The sequence below is a fragment of the Girardinichthys multiradiatus genome, chromosome 11 (assembly GCF_021462225.1).
Source record: "Girardinichthys multiradiatus isolate DD_20200921_A chromosome 11, DD_fGirMul_XY1, whole genome shotgun sequence".
NCBI lineage: Eukaryota > Metazoa > Chordata > Actinopteri > Cyprinodontiformes > Goodeidae > Girardinichthys > Girardinichthys multiradiatus.
The window spans coordinates 12,355,082-12,376,879 of record NC_061804.1 but is presented as its reverse complement, the minus strand read 5'-3'; the positions used below and the strand labels follow the sequence as shown (position 1 = coordinate 12,376,879).

At 40.1% G+C, this 21,798-nt stretch overlaps 1 protein-coding gene across 1 annotated transcript in view; it reads left to right on the top strand.

Annotated features, from left to right (window-relative positions):
- jade2 (jade family PHD finger 2) overlaps positions 1-21,283 on the top strand; it is a 215,795-nt gene extending 194,512 nt beyond the window's left edge. Inside the window, exons 12-14 of the mRNA XM_047378971.1 lie at positions 4,288-4,413; positions 13,724-13,869; positions 15,967-21,283. Of these exons, the coding sequence (XP_047234927.1) occupies positions 4,288-4,413; positions 13,724-13,869; positions 15,967-16,719 (1,025 nt within the window). The 3' untranslated portion in view covers positions 16,720-21,283. The remainder of the gene's footprint in view (positions 1-4,287; positions 4,414-13,723; positions 13,870-15,966) is intronic.
- Positions 21,284-21,798: the final 515 nt, after the last annotated feature.

Here is a 21,798-nt window from a genome sequence, read left to right as displayed (position 1 = left end):
AGCTGACCTCTCTTTTCCATTCAGAACTGAACATTTTTTCAAGCAGGTGCAGAAAAGATCCCTTTATTCATTTCTTATTTGATTATTTAGAACATATAGAACACGAATTTTCTGTAAAGGGCTGGGATGTCCTAATGTTTGTATCAGCTTGTTAGAGGGTTTGGTTTATATTATAACAAGTAGATGGTACACGGAGCTGAATGAGGGACTAAACGGAAATTAGGTTAGGACTGCCAGGGTGCAACAGTGTCTCCTTTGCTATTTTAAAGACTTTTAATTAGTTGGAAGCCAGGAGAGCTCATCACCACTGATAACAAATCCTACATCAAAGTGTGGCCCGGGAGCCATTTGTGACCCTCTGAATGATTAAGTGTGGCCCTTGACCACAACTCAAGAATTGCATAAACCTGGTTTGCCAACTCAGGTAGTGGGGGCAGATACGGAAGTCAGACTACTTTGCTTGTTTCAGTAAAATATTGTGTTTAGTTTAGTGGGTAACAATGAAAAAACATGAAAATATAAAAAAAAGACAGTAAGCTAAATTTTGTGGCCCCCTCGAGTGCTTTCAATTTGACATTATGGCCCCCATGGCAATATGTTTGGACACCCCTGCCCTACATCATCTGTGATAGAAGATTCGTCCTCACCTGATTACTTTAACAAGACCTTGCAGAATCAGTTAAACAGGACTTGGTTTCCACTGCACGTTGCAGGCCTATGGACAGTCTTTGAGCTCCTTGAATAATCACTTCAGGCTTGTGTTGGATGGTAGATTAAAACGGTAAGTACTGTATGTTTTCACTGAAAGGTAGTGAAAACCCATACCAACTGTTCTACCTTGTGCACAATTTTCATTTTAAAATTTCAAACATTTCTAGATTTTTTTTCTGCAGTTTGTACAACATTCTCGATATTTGAGGGAAAATATTCCCCTTTAACTTGTTGAATGAAAAGCGGTTGTTAACGGTAGGTTCCCTGAAACACATTGTTGAAACGAACTCCGGATTATTAGAGTTTTATAAGATGCTCTAATTGCCATTTATGGATCTGGACTCACTTAGATCAGTTGTATTTCAAAATCTGGTGCTCTTGGACTTGAAAAATAAGGATTAGAGTAAATTACAGAAGATGTAGATTTTTTAAAGTATAGTTTGCAAACTTTATTATTTGGTTTGTAAAAAAAAAAAAAAAAATCTCAAATTCCTACTTTAGTGCCCTATTTAGCATTTTAACCAGACCCAGTTTAAAATGACTCCACAAAAGCAGTGAAATTATTTTATTTTTTATTTTTGAGTGTACATTCAGGCAGGAGGTCGCAAACCAAAAACTTATGGGTTAAATGTTAAAATCAAGGTGTGATGTGGCTAATCAGATTTAACGCATGTAATTTAAATATAAACCAACATAAAATCCTCTGCGTATTTTAACAATTGGATTTCTGTTTCTCAGAAAATGGAGAGGAGGGAAAAAGTGAATAATCAAACATTTTTCCGTACCTTTCCAGTCTGCTCATACAAAAACTTACTACAACCCTGCAGCTCAGACCTCCAGCATTGTTACAAGCAAACACGTTCAAATATAAATTCACAGGGGTAGGAGAATTGGTGAACTATGCAGTCAGGACTCTTTGTTTGTTTAAACAGCAGGAGCATGTTACAACAAGACATTTTAACAATAATGGCCTTCAGTATCAGAGAACGAGGTGGGGAGAGAAATCATTGCTGGGCGCTGTAAGGGAGTCTCACTGGAGTGTGACGGCATGTTTCCGCATTGTTCCCCTACATGCTCCTTGTGGAGTACATGTGTTTTTGGTTATCTGTTGCATGTAGAGCTCAGCACTAGTCAATTATTCCTCTTTCAGTGCTACAAAAATATATGGTTTCAATAGAGCTATAAAAATCTTTTTTTAAATGAAAGAAAATTAATTTGCTCCTTTTTGATAACTCACTTTGTTTTTTTCATGTGAAGAAATTTATTTTTTTTTCAAACAAATGAACATTACAGTTGGCACTGTGCTGCACAGAACAAACATGAATAACTTTACACATTACAGAAATTTTTTTAACAAGCATTTCTCACCATCTTACGTTTTATAGTCAGAGCAATTATCAGGCAAAGTGAAAATGATCATTTGTATCAGCCTTAATTGAAACTGCATTCAGCTGCACACCAGCACAAAGCAAATATAGGATTTAATTCATTTCTACATGTTGATGATTAAGAACGCTCTATTAAATCTCTTTTAAATTCATAATTAAAATGTGCATCAATGTAGTGCCTTTTGCACCACTCTACAGCAATGCATTACTGTCTAACACATAAAGCAAGACAAGTACTAACTATGAAATAAGCCAATAAGACTAAATAGTGTACTAGAGTTGTCACCGTACCGCATGAGTGTGTGTTATACTGTCAGCCGAAGTGAATGAATGAGGACAGCTAACAGCAGGTCATCACACTGCAGGACTCTGCTCCGTGTCAGGATGCTCATCCACCCAATGCCTAAAACGCCGTAGTTACTGTGACGTCACTTCTTCCACATTTAAAACAATATATACTGACAGATGAAAATATGAAGTGATCTCATTTTCGGTATAGGAAAAAAGATGCTGGCAAGCGTCCCCCTTTTTATACACTGCTCAAAAAAAATAAAGGGAACACTTAAACAACACAATATAACTCCAAGTAAATCAAACTTCTGTGAAATCAAACTGTCCACTTAGGAAGCAACACTGATTGACAATCAATTTCACATCATGTTGTTCAAATGGAATAGACAACAGGGGGAAATCTTTGGTGATTAGCAAGACACTCAATAAAGGAGTGGTTCTGCAGGTGGGGACCACAGACCACTTCTCAGTACCTATGCTTTCTGGCTGATGTTTTGGTTACTTTTGAATGTTGGTGGTGCTTTCACACTCTTGGTAGCATGAGACGGACTCTACAACCCACACAAGTGGCTCAGGTAGTGCAGCTCATCCAGGATGGCACATCAATGCGAGCTGTAGCAAGGTTTGCTGTGTCTGTCAGCGTAGTGTCCAGAGCCTGGAGGCAGTACACCAGGAGACGTGGAGGAGGCTGTAGGAGGGCAACAACCCAGCAGCAGCAACTCTGCCGCCGCCTTTGTGCAAGGAGGAACAGGAGCAGCACTGCCAGAGCCCTGCAAAATGACCTCCAGCAGGCCACAAATGTGCATGTGTCTGCACAAACGGTTAGAAACTGACTCCATGAGGATGGTACGAGGGCCCGACGTCCACAAATGGGGGTTGTTCTCACAGCCCAACACCGTGCAGGATGCTTGGCATTTGCCAGAGAACACCAGGATTGGCAAATTTGCCACTGGTGCCCTGTGCTCTTCACAGGTGAAAGCAGGTTCACACTGAGCACATGTGACAGACGTGACAGAGTCTGGAGACACCGTGGAGAGCGATCTGCTGCCTGCAACATCCTTCAGCATGACTGGTTAGGTAGTGGGTCAGTAATGGTGTGGGGTGGCATTTCTTTGGAGGGCCACACGGCCCTCCATGTGCTCGCCAGAGGTAGCCTGACTGCCATTAGGTACCGAGATGAGATCCTCAGACCCCTTGTGAGACCATATGCTGGTGCGGTTGGACCTGGGTTCCTCCTAATGCAGGACAATGCTAGACCTCATGTAGCTGGAGTGTGTCAGCAGTTCCTGCAAGATGAAGACATTGAAGCTATGGACTGGCCCGCCCGTTCCCCAGACCTGAATCCGATTGAGCACATCTGGGACATCATGTCTCGCTCCATCCACCAACGTCACGTTGCACCACAGACTGTCCAGGAGTTGGCGGATGCTTTAGTCCAGGTCTGGGAGGAGATCCCTCAGGAGACCATCTGCCGTCTCATCAGGAGCATGCCCAGGGGTTGTAGGGAGGTCATACAGGCACATGGAGGCCACACACAATACTGAGCCTCATTTTGACTTGTTTTAAAGACATTACATCTAAGTTGGATCAGCCTGTAGTGTGTTTTTCCACTTTAATTTTGTGTGTGACTCCAAATCCAGGCCTCCATTGGTTCATAAATTTGATTTCCATTGATGATTTTTGTGGGATTTTGTTGTCAGCACATTCAACTTTGTACAGAACAAAGTATTCAATGAGAATATGTCATTCATTCAGATCTAGGATGTGTTATTTGAGTGTTCCCTTTATATTTTTGAGCAGTGTACTTTATTTTAACTTGTAATGATCTGGTTTCCCAGGCTCTGTGTTAAATCAGCTAAATCCCTAACCTGAGCCCGTCTACTGTGTCTCCCTGCAGAGAAAACCCAGAGGAAGAGGAAGCAGAACGGACTGAAGGATAAAAGGAAAGAGAGAAGGAAGCATCGTACTGGCAAGAAGAAGGAGAGGTGGAAGTCAGAGAACGGCTCCCTGCTTAAAGAACTAGGTACAGCATGTGCCTGTGTGGGTGTATTTGGTGCGGTGTTTCCTGAACTCTCTGGGCTTTTTACTAAAGCGTAGCTGCTTATTTCTGCTTGATTAAAATATATCATACATAATTTAACCTTGTGTTACAGAAACTGTCACAGCAATGTTTCCACTGTCCTTGTACATGTTCCTTTAGTGAGAACATTTAATTTAACAACTCAAACTTTCCGCAGCTTCTCTAAAAGTGATGAGGGCTCAGCAGGAAAAACTGAAGATAAAACAAAAAAGTTAAGAGTTCGACTGTTGGCGAAAACATTTTTAGGACAGTGGGGACAAGTAGTAGAATTTACTTAATGTGAAGCAGTTAAAAAGCTCAATCTGCTGCGTAGTTGAATCAATTATCAGTAACAAAATAAACTATAATAACCTGTTTGATAGTTTCTGACAACTGTAACCTCAATATAAACCTATTTGATTTTGACCTCAATTAAAAACTATAATTTTTTTAACCAAAAAATATATATATATATATATAAAATGGAATAAATATATATATTTTTTGAAATGAAAAACCATAAATTCTATAAATGTAGAGCTGCACAATATATGAAATTGCAACTGAAATTGTAATATTTAGGTGTGTAATATTACAATACTTGTACCATCATATTTCAAGTGTCATGCATTCAGACTGAAAGATGTTTCAGATAGCTGAAACGTTAAATGGGGATAGGGAGAATGCAATTCTAGATGTATAAAGCTGCTATTTTAGCTAGGATTTGGTTGTGTAATCCTCCCTGGCTATTAAATGTTTAAATAGCTTGCCATAGGGGGCATTAAATGACTGCTGCACAGAGCTGGAAGAAACTCTGACCACTCCAAATGTTTGTCTGGCATCTTATTAAATGGATTTTAAATCGTAGGAATGATGGGACGTTTGTTTTTAGTGACTTTGAAATCTTTTTTAAATCGTGGCACTACATAGAAAATAAAACTAACTTGACCTTCCAGGGGTGGGATGGGTTTTAGTTTTAGTGACATTTATTATTTAATCTAAAAAAGCCAGCTGAAAATTCATTGATACTGAGTAGTAATTTTTGACTTTGTCCGCTACAAAATACAACTGCAGAAAGAAGTTTTTTACTTGGAGTTGTGGCTGATTTAATTTCCTACTGTTGCTTCAAAATGCAGTTTAACAAAGTGGAGTTACTTTCTGTAATGGATCATTCCTGCTGTGTTTGGTATTAAATTATTAACTAAAACTGATTCTGTAATCCATGAAATAGAAATATTCTATTTTTAGGGTTGTGTTCCAAAGCCCTGACTGACTTTCAGCTGTGCAAGCTGATTATAATGAACTCAGACGTGAGATATTTGTGCTGCACTCAATTGTTAGGGAACAATTCTGCATGTTTCTGCCTCATAACTGATGAACTTCATCTAAACATGTCAAAAACAAGACAACGTATATTGCATTTAAATAATTTGCTACATAATGCTGTCCTATGGAAGATTTACAGACCCCACATATAATTAACCAGCATAAATGTAAATAATTATGAAGAGGAAAAAAACTGATAAAAACAATTATTTTTACAAATGAAATTCTGCACTCTTGCATGTATTTGTATCAGTCCAACAACTCTTAACTATATGCAACCTACACGAGAAGCATGCCGTTGCCTAGAGGATTTGTTGCTGTAGTTACTATCTGCAGTGGCATTTCTTTGGCATATTAAGGTTTCTGTAATCTATGTTCAATAGGATTTGAAAAATAGAAACCTGAGTTGAGAATTGTAAAACTTAAACCAGCAAGTGCGAGGAAAATAGATAAACCAGTGAGTTCTTCACATTTAAATTAGATTATTTCCTGGTACAAGATTAACAGCATGATGAAAACGTTTTAGAGGCATCTCTAACACGTTTCTCTCTTGTGGAAACTTTACACCTTGTTGAAACTAGATGCTAAGCATGAGAGAGAAGCTAAAGGTCATGCTGCTGGGTTGTAACTGGTTTTACTGAGGTTGCACAGACATTGTCTCTAGGATGTTTCAGATGCATTGATTCTTGTTATCACTACTCATAAAATAAGCTTTCTATTGCTGATGACAGTAGAAAATGTCTGGAAGAATAAGACATATAATATTTTTGCATTTGAGCCACACACAGAGCCACAGGTTTCTCTTCCCTACATTTGACCCGAGTGCTGCAGAGCTGCGAATGTTTTCCATTGGAAGTGAATATGATCAATAAACAGGCAGATGATAAAACAAGACAAGAGAGTGGTTTGGTTGTGCTTCACTTGCTTCCTGCTCTGATATCATCTCCGACTCCATTTTTAGTCTTCCCTCCTTATCTGTTTGTCTTTTCACAGCAGATTTGTCAGTCATATCTGTCCATCTGGCTTTGTGTTATAAACCCCCTCTTTCTGTTTATTTTGCTTTCTCTGTTCCATGTTTTTGTCCATCTGACCACAAAGGGGATAAGGACTGCAACTTGATGTGACACGCATGTTTCGATACCATCACAAAAAATGCGTTTCCATGACAAATAAGTCCTTGTTTGTATTTGGTTTGCTTCTGTTGTTTTTAACCATATCACTCTAAGTGTCCAACTATGCCATCCATTATCGACGTTGTATTTATAGTATGTTGTTCTCAGTGTGTCGTCTCTGTGTTTGTCTTTGCATGCCGTATGTGTTCATATCTCACTGTCTAAGTGTGTGTGTGTGTGTGTGTGAATGGGTGTTGTGTGTCAAGCCATCTGTTGTGTCGGGTCTGGTCTTGCCTCTTGGGAGATTTGTCTGCCTCTCAGTCTTCTGGGATCAGGGAGACGGGGATCCACCTTTACTCTCTTTGATATACCGTGTTTACAGTTTGTTAGCTCCAGGTACATCTCAAATTCTCTAATAGTCGGCGGGGTTCAACTTAAATTGCAGAACAACGACCAAATGGCAGACATTTCAAGCAGTCTTTTGCATCTTATATTAGCTAACATATATTTTGTACGTCCTCTGAATTCATTTTTAAACATCTTACAAATATGTTCACATGGGCAGCATTTCTTGATCGGATTTAAATTTTTTCATATTGGGGGGAAAAAATAAAAATCCGAATACACCTTTATTATTGCCGAAAAATCAAATAATCTGACCATGATGTGCGTTAATATGCACCATGCTTCGTTCAGAACAGAAACCTAATTTCCCAAAAACAACTGCAGAAGAAGTTGTACTTCTGTCTGTTGGGTCTACTTGTTCTGAGCGCCCAGAATGGATTTGTGCCAGGTTCTGAGAGCAGTTGAGGCATTATTGCTTTCCATAATTAGGCTACAGGCTCAGTGACACATGCTGTTGCTGTTCCTGCGTTATGAGAGAGCGGGAGGAAATCAACATCCCCCCAAGTATAGCGCTGCTGCCCCTTCCAGAAACTAGTGGATTAATGCGTCACGTTGACAAAGGGCACAAATGAGTAGTCCGGTCAGTTTGCCCCAGTCAGAATGACACGATCAGAACAGGTGTTGACATGGACATGGTTCAGATTGAGGATTTGCATAAACCACCCCCTCATGTGGAATACAATTTATTTCTGATTGAGCCAAACAGACCAGAATCATCCGACTGGAGCATTTACATGACCCATTGTTATTCGCTCCATTTATTTCAAATACTTTAGTCCATGTAAACATGCTTACTGATATCAAAGACAGTTTCAGCAGTAGCTATTTTAGTGCAACCTGGTAGTGCTCACTAAGGTGCGTTCACTGACAAAAAAAGGAGATGATTTTCAATTTCTGACCCAAGGATTACCAAAAAGGACCAATAAAGCTGAAAATACTTCACCAGTCGATTTCACAGTTCATCTTTATTCATCATGATGTTCTTTAAGGGTACGAAACAGTGACAGAAATAGGCTTGTTGCAAAAGGAACTAGAGTAGTTTTCTTGGGCCTATATTAGCCCTGACCCTCCACCCCCATAACTTTAGTTGTAAATCGTCCTCTTTTTGCCATCTGTGGCAAAAGAGGAAATAAATGTCTTATTCATAGGATACTTTAGGGTTTTACACAGTTTGTTCTGAGGTACAAATTAACAGAACCAAAAGCCACGTGGAACCCCAACAGATGATTAAGAGGTCATCAGTAATAGCTCCTTTACCTGTAGTAGAAAGATGTCATATCATTGTGAGGTTGTTGAAATGATGTTAGCCTGTTAGCTGGAAGGCTAAAGGCTAGTTAGACATACACTGTTTTAGCAATTTGAAACAACTCAAACTGGAAATGTTCATATCAGTGGTATAGAACAGCATGTTGTTACCCATCTGCAAGTTCACCGATCATCTACAAGTTCACAAAAGACCGATTTTACGAATGGTTTTCAGCTGAAGAACATTTTTGCTCCTATTTGTTGTTATATTAATAAGCCTGTTGGCTGTATCAGTCCACCACATCCACTGTGACTCCTTGAAAAGAGTAAAGTTTTGCATCAAACTGTTAGATGTGCAACGGCAATAACGATAGTATGTTCCTGTGCTGTTAAGGTCTGGTGAAAATTATCCTGGCTGACGGGAAATCAGCTGAGGAAGGACATTGATAACCTAGCTGTTGACTTTCTCATGCTAATGACATCTTTCTACTACAGCTAACTGAATTATTTCTGATAAACATTTCACAAAAAAAGATCCTCATTTCAAAAAATCCAAATCAACTCCTTTAAAGATCAGTAAATGTTACAAACTAACAGTTTAAGAGGGTAAGCGTTGGAAAAAGGTAAACAAATGCGCCTCAAATATGATAGAATGCACAAGTCTGCGTTTTCAAAATACTTTAAAAGTTTGTCACAGTTAAATCTTTCCATGGACCTTGTAGTGATCATCTAAGCTATAAGGTGTAGTGATGCACAAGATTTAAGAAAACACTTTAATGAGGCGTCATCTTGTTAACATACTTGGATACTGACGTTTGTATATCTTATTCTGAGTAAAACGTGTTACAGACCAGGCATAAACATAGCAACATGCTACAAGGTGACATGTTTATATTTCTCTGTTCTTGTTTCCTCCATCACGCCCGCCTTCCTCACACCTCTTTTTCTTCTCTTATTTTCTCCTTCATCACCTATCCCCTCCCTCACAGCTCTCCTGATTCTTGCAGAGGCATGCTGCGTCATGGAAACACTGTGTGTGTGTGTGTGTGTGTGTGTGTGTGTGCGGTAGCTTGTGTTAAACGCACCCTAACAGCACCTCCTGCTGTCCTGTTTGTCAGATTATTTTAAGAGGTTTAAGATTTACAGGGAGGCAGAGAACAGGACAGAGGCCTTTTTTCAGTTGAAAGTTTTGGCATTTCTCGTATTTTGGGAGCACTGCAGGTTTCTAGCAAGAATTTGGCTAGAGGGAATAACAAGACATCATTATTTCACTGTTGCATTCAACAAATCCTTACGAGTTGAATAATTTTGATTACAGAAGCAAACCGTGGGCAAGTTTAATATAAACTATTATTACAATAATAGACTGAACCATAACAACAACAAACAAATTATGTCCAGCCATCACTTCATACATTTTAACAAGAGGAAGCAGATGTGTTGATAAAAACCGGCTTAGTCAATAATGCTTTGCATAAACTGAAATGTCATCTCATTTTGTTTAGGCAGAATGTTTCTTTACCAGTGTACCGTCACAACTATAAGTGCACCTTTTTGTTTTAAAATATTTTGTTAATGTTGAAGTGGAACTAAACCCCAACTTTGTTTTGCAGATAAACTGTATAAATTGGGCCTTTAGGTGCCATCTTTATGTTACTGTGCAATTTTCTACAAATTCATGTAAACTTGTTTAATTCTGAAATATTTGTCTTAAAATGGTCTTAGTGCTGCCCTCTTTGGGTTGAACGGTGGCTGCTAACATCACTTTACCACTCGGAAACTGGCCCCATTCTGTCCGCCGTTACTTTGGGCATCGCTGAGTCAGCGCCTTGAGCCAGTGGCTCGATCTGATAAGGCTCAGGCCCGCTGGGATCCGCAAAGCCTCCCTCGACCTCAAAAGATATTTCTGTGGTGAAACTACCACCGTCACTCTCCTTGTTTCAACATGTCAAGTTAAAGTAGCTGCCATTTTCCCTCGTCCTCCTGACCACACCCTACTTGACCCCCTCTGCTCATCCCCAAACTTGGCCACACCCCTCAGTGTCTCTAGGCACCGCCCACCTTGTTGGCATTTTTTTAATTTTGTCTGGGGGGGGTTATGCCTTTACATCCAGTTTAGTTACACTTTAAATATACATAGATAAACAAAGTAAAATATATATCTTGGGTCATTTTAAACAAAACCTTTTTAAACTCGAAATTATTAAGCAAATAGCAGATTATCGTCTAAATTCCATTGTTTCCTGTTAGGATTGTTAAAATAACCAATATTTTAATATAATCGATACCAGAACAATTCATTAACAATTAATTATTTAAAGACGCTGAATTGAGGCCATATTGTCGCACTTCAATAAGCTGCTGCTGGAAGTTTTACATTCTGCTAACATTGCGAGTGCCACCAGGAAAAACCATGCGACCCTCTTTAACCGACAAGGCAAACATAGAAGCATCGTCCAGAGGTACTTTCCCTGTGAGACAGACTGACGGGAAAAAAAACGAAATGCCAATCAATGCTACATGCTAGCTGCGCTAATGCAACGCTACAACACTGATGTTTGAGAGCAGCTTAAAGAGGTCAGTTAAGCTCCTGTATCTGCACCAGTAAAGTCATAAATTTCTCAAATGACATGAGCTAACACTGTTTGAATATTGGCTTCACGAATCCGGGCGTCCCAATGATGGTGTTCTGTCGGTCTGAGCTCCCCTGTCGAGTGGGACAAATTATGTCAAAATGTTGATCAGCTCACGGCTCAGTCTGGTTCTAAATAGGCAACGAAACAAACCAGCTAGTCCCTCCATTACTCCTCTATTTAGCGGTAAGGGCACTGGGGGTTAATGTGGCTAATAATAACACAGGTTTTGGAGCCAGCCTGGAGCTGACAATTGGAGCACTAAAAAGGAGGAACCTGTAGCAACCTACCCTGCTGCTTGATCACTAATAAAGTATTCTGCAAAATTACCAGAGAGACAGAAAGTAAACAGGGCTGCTGCTGAAAACATTTGCCTGGACCAGATAGTTGTTTACACTATAAAAATATGTTTTGTATGTGCCACATTCATGCTTGTTTTAAAACACAATTTATTTTAGAATAAAATGATCCTTTATTTGTCTCTCCGTATTTGTATCAACATCAAATTGACAGGCAAATGGAAGCACAGTGGAACACTAAAGATGAGCAATTACACTGCCTGCCCAAAAAAAAAAAGGTCACACACTCTAATATTTCATTGGACCGCCTTCAGCTTTGATTACGGCACGCATTCGCTGTGCCATTGTTTCGATAAGCTTCTGCAATGTCACAAGATTTATTTCCAACCAGTGTTGCATTAATTTTTCACCAAGATCTTGCACTGATGATGGTAGAGTCTGACCACTGCACAAACCTTCTCCAACACATCCCAAAGATTCTCAATGGGGTTAAGGTCTGGACTCTGTGGTGGCCAATCCATGTGTGAGAATTATGTCTCGTGCTCCCTGAATCACTCTTCTACAATTCGAGCCCGATGAATCCTGGCATTGTCATCTTGGAATATGCCCGTGCCATAATGGTCCTTCAGTATATTCAGGTAGTCAGCTGACCTCATTCTTTGAACACATACTGTTGCTGAACCCAGACCTGACCCGACTGCAGCAAGCCCAGATCATAGCACTGCCCCCACAGGCTTCTACATTAGGTACTAGGCATGATGAGTACATCACTTCACCTGCCTCTCTTCGTACCCTGATGCACCTGTCACTCTGGAACAGGGTAAATCTGGACTCATCAGACCATATGACCTTCTTCCATTACTCCAGTCTAGTCCAATCTTTATGCACCCTAGCAAACTGAAGCCTTTTTTTCTGGTTAGCCTCACTGATAAGTGGTTTTCTTAAGGCTACACTCATTGCACCAGTTGTGATTAAATAACTTGTTGCCAACTGAAACATAATCACACATGCAGTAATTATCCAATGGGAGGCTCGAACCTATTTGCTTTGTTAAATCCAGGTGTCGACCTTTTTTTTGGCCGGCAGTGCATAATAAAATAAAAATAATTGCACCTCTGAATCATAGGTAAATACTTTCATAAAGCATATTTATCACTTATACTAGGTGTAAATCCTGTCTACTAATTTGCTAAACATGGCCTGTCTTTGCTAAAGTGTCATGTATATATTTTTCTAAATGAGGGCTAAATTGCCCCCTACTTTTTTGCCCTAATTAAGGAAGTTAAAACATTGTCATATTGTAAGTAAAAAATGTTTTTCTCCTAACTAGAAAAAACCCTGTGCCTTTAAAAAAAAAAGGAGATGTGGTATCTAAAGTGGTATTGAGCATTTTTCTTAGTATCGGTATGGAATTTGGCATTTTTGTATCATGAACCCTAGTTTCTATTCAATACAATTCTATTAGTATTTTAGAAAACTTTGATTATCCCTGTGAGGGTCGACAGAACTTTGACAAGACTAAATTAAAAATATGTGGAAACCCTAAACCCACAAGATTTTTATTGTGCATAAGTTTAAAATAGCAAGCATTCAGTTCATTGGCATCGTGTCTCGATGCAAACAAAAAATAAGCTCTTTGAAATCTTCTAATTATAAAGACACACAAGCAAATGCATAAAAGCACCATCTACAGCCTCACATATACATAGAAGTGTTGAAAACCAGTTTTAAGGCAGGATGCTCCACATCCACACAAGATAACATGGAAAGCAGTAAATAGTAACCTGACAGTATTTTCATTTCTGATATAACAAAAGGTCTAAAATGTTTGGATTTGTAACTTTGCTACAGCTGCTGTAAAAGTCACTGCGTCACAAATCTCCGTACTTTTTGTTTGGAAGAATAGAGCTTCCAGACATTTTACTGTTTGAATATGTGATCGCTTTCAACCCTGGTTGAGTGGACCTTAAAAACCCTATTGCAGGTTTCTCTCCCTCCAGCTTTGCAGTCCCTTAGCTTAGCCTTAAACCTTCAATCTACAGAAAAAATCCCCAAATATTTTTATAGACTGTCAGTGGCATTGTGACATCGTAAATGAATATGGAAAATGTTACTCTGCAACACCAAAGCCAAATCTGCCTGTACTTTGTTGTAATGAGTTTCTGTAGCAACCTCACTGTTGTGCTTTGTTTTTCTCCCATCTTCTCTCTGTCAAACCCTTTCTGCCTGTATCCTCCATCTACCTCTCTCACAGGCTTGTCAAAGTCATTTCCATTAGAAAACTCTTTGTTCGACAGCTGGCTGGCCAAATCAGTTCAGATCACTGCTGATGACATGCTAAGCCAGTGGGCTCTGGGCGGCCAGCATAACGACAAAAGCAGCAGTCTGCTATCTGACCAGGTAGGGCTGCAGGAGGCTTGGAAAATGTTGCATCAACTATTTTTGAGCTGACTGCTGCTTTCACTGCAGATATTACAAAGATTAAACAGGTTACAAGTGGATGCTTTTAATAAATAACAGCAACGGGGAGATCATTCCAAATCAAGAATAGAAAAATAGTTTGAATACATTTATTCGATTGGGGGAACAAAATCCCATTTAAGAACTAATTGATTCTGGCAAAATCACCCATGGCACAATTGGTCATACCTCTAACAAGCCTTTTAAAGTGAACGCAACTGAATGCATTTTAATTCATACTTGACCTTTTAAGTTGATCAGATGTTTGTGGTACTACTGATTAGTAATCTATGACTTCTTGTTTCCCTAGGGTAAAAATATGACATAACATAAAGGTACATTTTATTTCAGCCACTAGCCATAACAACAAGCCTACCATCACAAATGTAGACATGTGGAGTCGGCTAAACATGTGCACGTCTTGCTGGCGCATCTGTGACCAAGACAGCAAGTCTTTGTGATGCATCAAGAGCCACGGTATCCAGGGTAATGTCAGCATACCACCAAGAAGGACGAACCACATCCAACAGGATTAACTGTGGACGCAAGAGGAAGCTGTCTGAAAGGGATGTTCGGGTGCTAACCCAGATTGTATCCAAAAACATAAAACCACGGCTGTCCAAATCATGGCAGATTTAACTGTGCACCTCAACTCTCCTGTTTCCACCAGAACTGTCCGTCGGGAGCTCCACAGGGTCAATATACACGGCCGGGCTGCTATAGCCAAACCTTTGGTCACTCATGCCAATGCCAAACGTCGGTTTCAATGGTGCAAGGAGCGCAAATCTTGGGCTGTGGACAATGTGAAACATGTATTGTTCTCTGATGAGTCCACCTTTACTGTTTTCCCCACATCCGGGAGAGTTACGGTGTGGAGAAGCCCCAAAGAAGCGTACCACCCAGACTGTTGCATGCCCAGAGGGAAGCATGAGGGTGGATCAGTGATGGTTTGGGCTGCCATATCATGGCATTCCCATGGCCCAATACTTGTGCTAGATGGGCGCGTCACTGCCAAGGACTACTGAACCATTCTTGAGGACCATGTGCATCCAATGGTTCAAACATTGTATCCTGAAGGCGGTGCCGTGTATCAGTATGACAATGCATCAATACACACAGCAAGACTGGTGAAAGATTGGTTTGATGAACATGAAATGAAGTTGAACATCTCCCATGGCCTGCACAGTCACCAGATCTAAATATTATTGAGCCACTTTGGGGTGTTTTGGAGGAGCGAGTCAGGAAACGTTTTCCTCCACCAGTATCACGTAGTGACCTGGCCACTATCCTGCAAGAAGAATGGCTTAAAATCCCTCTGACCACTGTACAGGACTTGTATATGTCATTCCCAAGACGAATTGACGCTGTATTGGCCGCAAAAGGAGGCCCTACACCATACTAATAAATTATTGGGGTCTAAAACCAGGTGTGTCAGTTTCATTGTCCAACCCCTGTAGTTCCCCAGACCTAAATCCTTTTGAAAACCTGTGGGGTGAGCCTAAGAGAAGAACCAGGGCTCTGGACAATCTAGAAAAACTGCACCGAGGAATGCTCAAGCGTCCCTGTCTCTCTGTTTCAGTGTTGTGAAATACTATATTGGAAGACAAAGTGCTGTGCTATTTCCAAAAGGGTTTTATATGAAGCATAAACATCAGGGGTGGGGGGTGAGGGCTTGCTATTTTTATGGCTTTTTTTAACTTTTTCACTGTGGGATTCTGCTACAGTAATAACTTCTCAAAGACAATATAAAGAAGCAAACCTCTTTCAACTGCTTCCAGTTTTCCAGTTGTGATTTTTTTATTTTAACCTAAACAGATTTCAGAAAGGCTTATTCACAAACCCTCTCAGATCTGAAGAAACAGATGGGTCCTTGATCTAAGACAAGACTAGCTTTGAGTTTTCATTTAGAAAACATACAAATAGTTTTAATACATTTTTGCACTTTTCCCTCTACTCTAATCTGTCTATGTACTCTTTCATCTCAACTATATATTTGTTCATATCTGACCAGTTTTTTCCTCTTCTCCTCTCATCCAGTTAATGCAAGGCGAGGAAAGCCTCCTGAACCTTATGATGGAGAACTCTATGCAGTCTGCCTGGAAAACACCTCAGCTGGGCCGCAAAGCCAGGGGGAGCAACAAAGTCCGTTCTCGAGGACAAACTACTGCGAGCACCCAGCCCCTGTTTGGAGCAGCAGCATCTGCCACCAGCAGCCCCTCTACAGCAAAGAGCCTCTGGGAAAAGTCTAGCAATGTAGGTCGGAAAGGGGAAAAGTCAAGAAGCTCCTCTAAGACCGTGCACCACCATGTTCATCACCACCAGACCAGGAGCTCTGACCTGCACAGTGACCCACCACCACAGCCGCCTATCTCCAAGATGGATTCCTGCCACATCTCCGAGGAGCGTGGCCCGTGGGACAGCATCCGCTTGGGAAATGGTGTCGGATCAGGGGGTGTATCTGGTTTCACAGCAAGCTGTTCTCCACCTCCAGCCTCCAGTCCTGGAATCACAGTGCCTGACGCCGAGGCAATGCAGCGAGGTGGGGGTCCACGGTCCCGCCTGGCCCGTCACAGTAAATCAAGAGTGAGAGGAAGCGTTGGAGAACTGGACTCCATGGACCTGCCGCTCACAGGAAATGGCACATCCTTGCTGGATGCTGCTGAGACTGATGGGTACTTCTTTGACGGCGAGAGTGATTTGGATACACGCTCTGGTGGACGTAAACTTCGGCTGTCGCAGTTGCATTCTGCTAACGAGGATTTACTGAGGAGAAGTGTACTGGCGTCTTAAACAACTTAGACTCATAAATACACAAAGGAAGATTTCAAAGCTGACTGATGGCCGATTGGCCTTGTTAAACCAAATCTGTCATATCTATCAGTGGTGAATTTTTCCAGCTCTTACTCTGCGTTGTTTCTTGGGGTTGGGGGGGATTTGAATGTAGCTGTATGCCTATCGTACAGTAAAGCCTCTCCACTGGACCGCAGTTAACAAATAGGAAACAAACATAACCATTTGTTTTTTTGGATATTTCCGAATAATTTTGTTTCTGGGCGTTTAAGCACCCAGTTCTGGCCTCATGTCTGTGGTAGGCATCAGACTTGGGAACAAACATTTGGGGCATTATTCTTCTTATTACTCAAGCTGGTTTCAGGGTATGCTTTATTCTTGGTCTTTAAGGTCCAAGTTGCATCCAATGAGTCCTTGTTTTCTTGAATATGTTAAGTCCTAGACAATTTCATACCAGAGTTGGCATGAATATGTGCAGAGGGCAGCACAGGACAGCATGTACTCAGCCTTGAAAAGCACAACTAACTAATCATATGAGCTGTCATGGAAGCATTTGAGTGTATAATAGATGCTCATTCAGGGCTGGGGTCAATTTTTCTGCTGACTCAGATGCAGAATTTACAACGAAGCCTTTTATTTTGTTACAAGTTTTTAGCCCCTGAAAACCAGATATCAAATTAGTCATTTTTATTGAGCAAAGATTGACCCCAACTCTGCTGTTGTGTCAGACTGTCACAGAGACACAAACACATACATATACACTCAGAAACAACCATAATGACATCTCTTTGCTTACATCTTTAACATTGTATAAATATTTGATCTGATCTTTCTCCACTGCAGTCAAATTCTTCCTAAATCAATTGTATCCCCCTTAAATCTTTAGAAAAATATCAGTACAGAAACGTTGTGCCTTCCGTCACTTTCTGTGACCTTCACACAAATCAATCAATGAGTAAATCAATCAGTCGTCTCTCAATCGAAATTTGTAACAATCAAAGCAAAACAAAATCACGCTACATTGGTTGCCATATGTAGCCATTTGGTGTCTTGTTACCTTAACAATTGAATAGTGCCTGAAAAAATGGAAATACATGCAGTGTTTGCCATGTTTTTAACCAATGCATCTGCAACTCTTTGCAAAGCAGAGCCACACAGCACTATCAGTGCAAAGAGCGGCCTACTCTTATGAGCCCCCCACCCCAAAATGCATCACTGCAGCAGCAGAGAACCATTAAAAACAAGTGCTTGGCCAAGTTACACTGTTCTAGCTTTGTGGACCCCTGCAAGCTATCTGTTGCTCATTCGTGATCTGCTGATATAAAAACAGCTTTCCAGACTTAAATCTGTACCTAATTAAGTCTCTGCTGTCTTTTTGTAACCAAAGAAGCTAGGTATTGTAATCCAAAAACAGCAAACTAAATCTACATTAAATTGTGAACTTATGAATCAGAATTGATTTGTCTTGGGAGGTCAGCATCATTTATTTTCAGGAGAGATGCACTGATCAGATACTTTTGGCCGATGTCTGAGCTCTTATTTTTGCAAAGCCTTTAAAAATCAGCTGATAGCTTTTAGCAAAATCCAATTTCTTACTATATATATAAAGAACTATAAGAACAGCATTCAAAAATATTTTAAATCTGCCTTGTGTATCTGTACTCTCAGTGTATATAGGAGAAGAGTCACTATAGAACAGGCTTAAGACAAATAAACTTATCAAGGAGTTGACATTTTAAACAGTCTTTAACATATTAGTGTTTAGCATCGTTAGCATCACTAGCTATAAACAGCAGTCTCCATGTTTTCCCTAGAGAGCATAGTCCCTCACCCCAACTTTGAGATTTCCAAAAAGCTGCCAACATATCTAAATCCAGCATGTTCTGCAACAACGAACTACAGCCTAAAAGGATAAAACAGTGCAACTTTGTTGTAATATTTACAGACTTCCTGTTATCTGCTGTAGTCTAAGCTGACATGCCTCTGTAGGACACGTTTTCCTTTATCTGGCTTCATTTTTAAACATCACTGACCCTTAAAATGGTTTATGTCCTCTTCATTCGGTAATAGCGTGCACACCAAAGATTGTTGAAGATATGGTGCAGTCACTGATTAAAAAAAGATCAGATTTAGTCTTTCCAGCGATGGCCAATCCATCTTAAATATTTCAGTTTTAGTGATTTCTATATTTTGTAAGTCTTTTTAGATGACTAATATCAGACTAAATTGGTTACTTCAGGTCATTTTGTCTGTCTATTTGGTTTGTCAAGTTTGATGCAATAAGATATTTTTTTAGCAGCATGGCTCCCCCCTCAAGCCCAACTTGACCAAGCACTTGTAACCGGCTCTCTTGCATGCATGCCACACCAGAAACTAATGAAAACAATGTAAGAATCAGCGCCAAGCCCAAGTTCCCAAACCGAGCAGTTTCATTTTACAGCAAATTTACAGATCTTTTGTCAATATCCTATAGAGTTATTTTGTACTCAAAAGGCAGTTTGTGGTATTCTCAGGGGTTAAAGAAAAACTTTTTAAAACAATGAATACAAGATTTAAAAAACATCTATGTAAAATTATATATAATAGACATATATATCTATGTAAAGTGAGGTGTGTTTGATAAGAAATTTTGTTTGGCAAGTGTCAATGTTTGATTTCCAACACCACTACTACTGAGCTAGTGTCTTCTCTAAGTGTGACCATCAGCTCTGGATTCAGCAGTTCTAATGGTTTATGTTTGTTACCAGATTCAAGTCAGGTCATCAGCTGGGTGGTCAAACACTTTTTGCGGTCATCCCACCTCTACCAACCCAAACTGTACTGAAACAAAGCAGAACTGAGTTGTAAGAGCTGCTTGATCCAGGCCTGACTCACAGCCTTTAAATAGAGATATATGTCCATCCTGCTCGTTTTTCTGTAGACATGTTCTAACTGGTGTTTAAGAATGACCATGCCAAAGAACAGATCTGTGTATTAAGGCAGCATATTTACATCTTGTCTACACAAACACACATACATACGTCTCTGGATTGCAAGATGAAGATGAGTTTGATAAGGTGTCAGACAGCTCTGTAAGTGATGTCTGGGTCAGCCAGGTTTTATTCCAGCTTGGTTCCATCTAAGCTGTAGTCACATTGTTGTAGTGTTCTGTGACAAGACGATTTACCGGGATTATCCCTGATTTACATTCACAGGAACTGAGACAGCAAACTGCTGGTGACGGTCACTTAACACAGACTCAAATTTAGCTCCTTCAAAATAAAACAAAAAACAAACATGCTGCTGAAAATGAACATCCAACAACACGTGCATGGGATCATACAAGCTGGGACAACAGGGTTGTAAAGTAACAGATGAATAGTTTTATATGGACACATGGTCCTGACTTACTCAGAGAGAAACGCCCTCTATTGACAGTTTTATGACAAGTGATGGCACTGTGTCCTTTTTGTTCTTCAGGGGTAGCCATCGTAGGCGATTTCCATGGTTGTGCTGAATTGTGGAAAAATATCCTTACACTATTTGAAACACAGCCTGGAGGATTTTGGACTTCTACATTGGCCACTACGAATGATCATTACAACACAGACACACAACAACTAGAAAACATGTTCTTTGAAGTGGGGATGTGGTGAAGTATCATTACAACCTGCCGGATCGTCCTCCGGGTGTTCGTTACCGTTTATGTGTCGCCAAGACAGATAAATGTAATCTTGGTTTTAATATTCAAAGTATCCTGATGTTGTAGACAGTGGTATTAGAAGAGGCCTAACATGTACGGCCTAAACATGTAGTAGCAAATGCTGAGGCTGCACAGTACAAACAGTGAAGAAGAACTTCATTTTTAAAATCAAATCTAAAACCAATAAACAGGTTTTTTTCCATCCTTTTTTAGTGCTGTGCAGCCTTTGCAAACAACTGATTTATTATTCCGTATTTACAGTGTGGCTTCAATGCCCTCTCCTTACGCTTCGTAGATACTGTAGACTGGACTCTTTTGCAGGTTTTTTTTTTGTTTTTATCAGTATCCACTAGGATACAGCTTCAAAGTCCTCTGTGTGGTATGCTGGTGTGGGCGCTGGCTCACAGCCCTAATTGTGCCCACTGTTGATCTTTGAGTTTTGTAACTCTGACAAGTCAGATTTCCACATGGTGGGAAATCTAAATTTAAAATTTTCCAGTTATCTTTGCATCAGCAAAAAGATGGGTAATGTTTCTGCGTAAGGCTGCACAATGTTAGTAAAACGAGCAGTCAGGAGGGGTTTGAACATGGAAATGAACATTTTAATTTCAGTTAACATTTTCCTTACTCTTTGTTTTCCATAGTCATGATGTCCCCAGCACTTTCTGTACGTTTTAGTATATTTACCACAAATGTTTGGCCAAATATATTTGAATGCAGGTAATCTACGCATGGCACTTCAGATTCAACAGCCAACCCAGCACTGCATCAGGGCTCTTCTTTACAATTGAAATATTGAACAAACTGATATTGCAATGACCATTTAGAGTGCAGAGTTAAAACATTCTGTGTACTGAATAAATACTGTATTACACCTTTACACACAATGAGCTGCTGCAAAATTCTCCCTTAGGTGTTGGCATGAATAATGCAACAGGAAAAAAGAAAATACAAGCTGCCAGCCATAAACCACATAATGACAGGTCAGAAAACCCTGCATTGATGCATTCCTGGGGGGGGGTTGGAAAGCTGGTTAAAGATGAGCGCCTGTTGTTGCTGAGGGGAAATCCATTTACCCTGCTTGTTCTGTTGCAAAACTCAAGACGAAACATCAGTGAACCAGTAGGGCTTGCTTTCTTAAAACCACCTCAGCTTGGAAAGAGTCACATCTGGTTTATTTGTGAGCAAGAATGCATGCTGGATCATCTGGCAACATATATAGGTTTAAATGTGAGAATTAAGCTGAGTTGGTTTTGGGGAACCAAAGAGACATTCAGATGCTGTTAATACAATGTCTCTTTCACACTATGGCTGCCTAAAAGTATATTAAAACCGACATTGGATCAGTGAACACAGGACTGACTTAATCCAAATATATATTATTACAAAGGACACGC